Here is a 3,362-nt window from a genome sequence, read left to right on the forward strand (position 1 = left end):
GAAAAGAAAGATCAAATTACAGAGCTTTTCTGAGGTTTCTTTGCTCATGTTAACACAATATCTTTTCCAATCTGCAAGTTCCTTCTCCAAGTCCTTTACAGAAAGACAAGGTAGGTCGCTCTACCAAAATGTAAGTTCTGAGGCAAGTTTGGACAATTCCTCTTGTGAGAGATTTGTCATATTGATAGGCAACAAAGTGCATATTGAATATGCCACCAGATCTTCTTTCTGAAACCTTGAATTTAATTCACTGAGAAGAAAGTCCAGAAATGGAATGGCCACGACAGATCTATAATAATCTTGGGATTAGTTGTGGAGACATTTTTCCTGTGTTGTTGCTTTGAGCAAACCCTTGGAATTTTAATCACTATATCAAGGTCATCTGCAATTTGTTTGGCGTCTTCAAAGCAAGACTCAAATTCCGTATCTACCGCTGTACGAATTTCTTTGATTCTATCAACGTGTTCCTCGATTAGCTTACTTGCAGTGAAAATGTCAATATCTCTCTTCTGAAGTTTGAGAGTTAAAGGTTTTATTGTGTCTAGGACGTACCTTACAAACACAAATGTTATCAACACAGAGAAGGACGTCAACGAAGCCAAAAGTCCCTGTGCTGTCACTTTAGTTTGTCTATCCCAAGACCAGTCTTCATTGGTACTTTCATCAAGGTTTTGATTGATAATGTGCTGAAGACATTTGATGACGAACTTGTACATAGTGTAAAACACATCCAAGCAGATATGACGTTCAACCCACCTAGTCTTACAGAGTCCTACAAGTTTCTTTTTGGAAAAATCTACTGACCCATCATTTTCTATAATATTCTCAAAAAAACCTTGTCTTTTGGGGTAACTGTCAAAGAAAATAAACACTGAATTAAGGACATCTATCATATTCCTTACAAGAGGTAATTTGCAGGCTGAAGCAACGCTCAGATTCAACACATGACTCCGACAATGTGTAAACAAAGCTAATTGGTTTAGAGACTTCATTCGTCCCTGACACCCCCGTTTTTCCGATGCCATTGCTGCTGCACCATCGTATGCGTGCCCTCGCATGTTCTCATTTGGAATTGCAAGCGAACGGAGGATTTCAATGAGTTTATCAGCAATTGCTTCCCCTGTAGTTCTGCCTATATTTGAAAAGTCAAGGAATTCCTCCTTAATGGTGGCAGGGTTTTCTCTAGTATCTAGAAATCTGAGACACAAGACTAAAACTTCTTTGTTAGCATATTTGTCTGTTACCTCATCGGCTATGATGGAATAAAAACCCCTCCCTTGTAGACCCTTCAAAATTTTACCTGTGATGTGATTTCCTATGAGTTGGATAACCTCATTTTGAATGGTTTTGCTGGTGTATAAGGCATTCTTTTTTGCTGTTTGTAGATGAGACATGAGCTGCTCATCATGCTTTGCCAACAGCTGTAATATTGCCAGGAAATTACCTTTATTTGAAGAATCACTTGTACTATCATCTCTGTGTCCTCGCAGAGGAATATTTTGTTTCCCACACAGAATGACCGCATCTACTATTTTCTCAAGCAACCTAATGTTGTGCTGATACTGTGTCTGATTTTGCTGATTTAGTTTATACGGAAGAGACGAAGATGGCACTTGGGATGTCATCTTGGTTGTTTGATAAACAGATTTGGCATTCTTGTGGTGTTCTGAATTTTGATGCTTTAAAAGGGCAGATGTTTTTCCAAGGGCTTTTTTATACGCAGTAAAAGGTTGCGTAACAAACGCATTTTGATGTTGGACATCTGATTGAGGGAACATGACACAAAACTTGCATAGACCGCCATTTAACAGTTTGCTACAGGTCAACCATGGAAACTGATTCATCCAAGAAGATTGAAATGATAAAGTCTTCTTTAGTTCACCTGTATTCGTTGTTTGAGCACGACCTGTTTTTAACTTGGCGATATCGTCTGGCAAGGGCTGATTCTGAATATAACTTATCTTTTCAGCTGAGGACATTGTGTTCAACTTTATTGCACCTGTGACAATTTTACCAAGATCAGAAAAACCTGAATCGTCAATAGATGTTTTATCTTTATCAATTTCATCTTCTGTTGTCTGAATAAATTCATTGTCATCAGATTTTTTATTTGCTTTATCATTTTGTGAGCCCAAGGTGATCTCCGGGGTATCATCTAAGTCAATACAAAGTTTTGACTTTTTAGGAGCAGGCTCCTTCATTTCATTGGTTTGGACATCTGTAGGTAAAACTGAGAAACAAACAACAAAATGATTTGGTGACCAATTGATTGGATTGCTATTTTCAGTGTGTGACCACATGATGTAGATGGGGGAACCTTGACGTACCTTTTCATCTGATAATGGCCTTATTTCTTGATGAAAATAATGTCTGTTTACAGCAACATTTTGTATTGTTGGGTAGATGCTATATATTGGATGATTCAGAGCATTTGCCACTGCGAAGAAATGAATTAAAGAACAAAATTCCCCTGATTTGATTGAACTTAGAGTTTCATTCTGAATAGACTTGAGAAAATTCCCCGGAACAAGTGATCTGTCCGATACTGACGTCTCCACAACATATTGCACACTTGGAGGATTAGAACACATCTTGTCGTAAGTTGCCTGTGACGCATATTTTCTCGTATTTTTTACCAGTTCTAATACAGTCATGACTCGAAGTTCAGTATGTCTCCCTTCATGACCAAAAATGGCTTTAGAGAGGGCCCTATAGAAGCAATTGCCATCCTCATACACTTTCAAAGGACAAATATTTTCTGGGCCATCTGCTGGATAAATCGCTTCGGCAATGTTGTCCACATTACCGTCTCTGGGCAATACATCGAACCTCATTTTACTCAGATCATAGGTGTAGTCTTTCTTCAAACTTGTGTATCTCAAAGATACATGGAACTGCAAGGCTTGCCAGCCTTTTGCTGCTGCTTTCAGCAAGGTGGCTTGCAAAAGATCAAAATCCCTTTCACCCATGATATATTTTCATCTATAACTAAACTACAAGCAAGCGTTAAACATGGAAGGAAATGATAATCAAGATTATTTTGAGAGAACTATTATTCAAATAATTGGAATCAGTTACCGAATAACAGAATTCGAGAGACAGCCTGTCACACTGAGTCTGAAGCAGAGCTATAATACAGCCGATGACTTAGTTAATGACGATGCATTAGCATTATGTCAAGATTGTGACGTCAATGACTCGTAATAGGACATTTAACAAATCGTACCTTTTTAAATTCGTTTCGAAACCCGAATAACATTTGTGATTTTGATTCTAATCACGCAATAATAAGATTTGATTACAATACAAAAAAAAGTTAATTCAGAAATATCTATAACATAACAGTCGAGTCATTTTTCTTA

At 37.7% G+C, this 3,362-nt stretch overlaps 1 protein-coding gene across 1 annotated transcript; it reads right to left on the bottom strand.

Annotated features, from left to right (window-relative positions):
- Nucleotides 1-242: 242 nt before the first annotated feature.
- LOC128159287 (52 kDa repressor of the inhibitor of the protein kinase-like) lies at nt 243-2,969 on the bottom strand. The gene is made up of 2 exons (XM_052822350.1): nt 2,726-2,969; nt 243-2,230 (listed from the first exon to the last, which is right to left on the bottom strand). The coding sequence occupies exons 1-2, from the start codon at nt 2,967-2,969 to the stop codon at nt 243-245; spliced, it is 2,232 nt and encodes a 743-aa protein (XP_052678310.1).
- Nucleotides 2,970-3,362: the final 393 nt, after the last annotated feature.

Source organism: Crassostrea angulata, chromosome 8 (genome assembly GCF_025612915.1).
Source record: "Crassostrea angulata isolate pt1a10 chromosome 8, ASM2561291v2, whole genome shotgun sequence".
NCBI lineage: Eukaryota > Metazoa > Mollusca > Bivalvia > Ostreida > Ostreidae > Magallana > Magallana angulata.

Coding starts and splice junctions, on each gene's coding strand:
- LOC128159287 (XM_052822350.1), bottom strand. CDS start 2,969: ATGGGTGAAAGGGATTTTGATCTTTTGCAAGCCACCTTGCTGAAAGCA. Junction 2,231..2,725: donor TTTGAAAGTGTATGAGGATG/GCAATTGCTTCT, acceptor TTTGTTTCTCAG/TTTTACCTACAGATGTCCAA.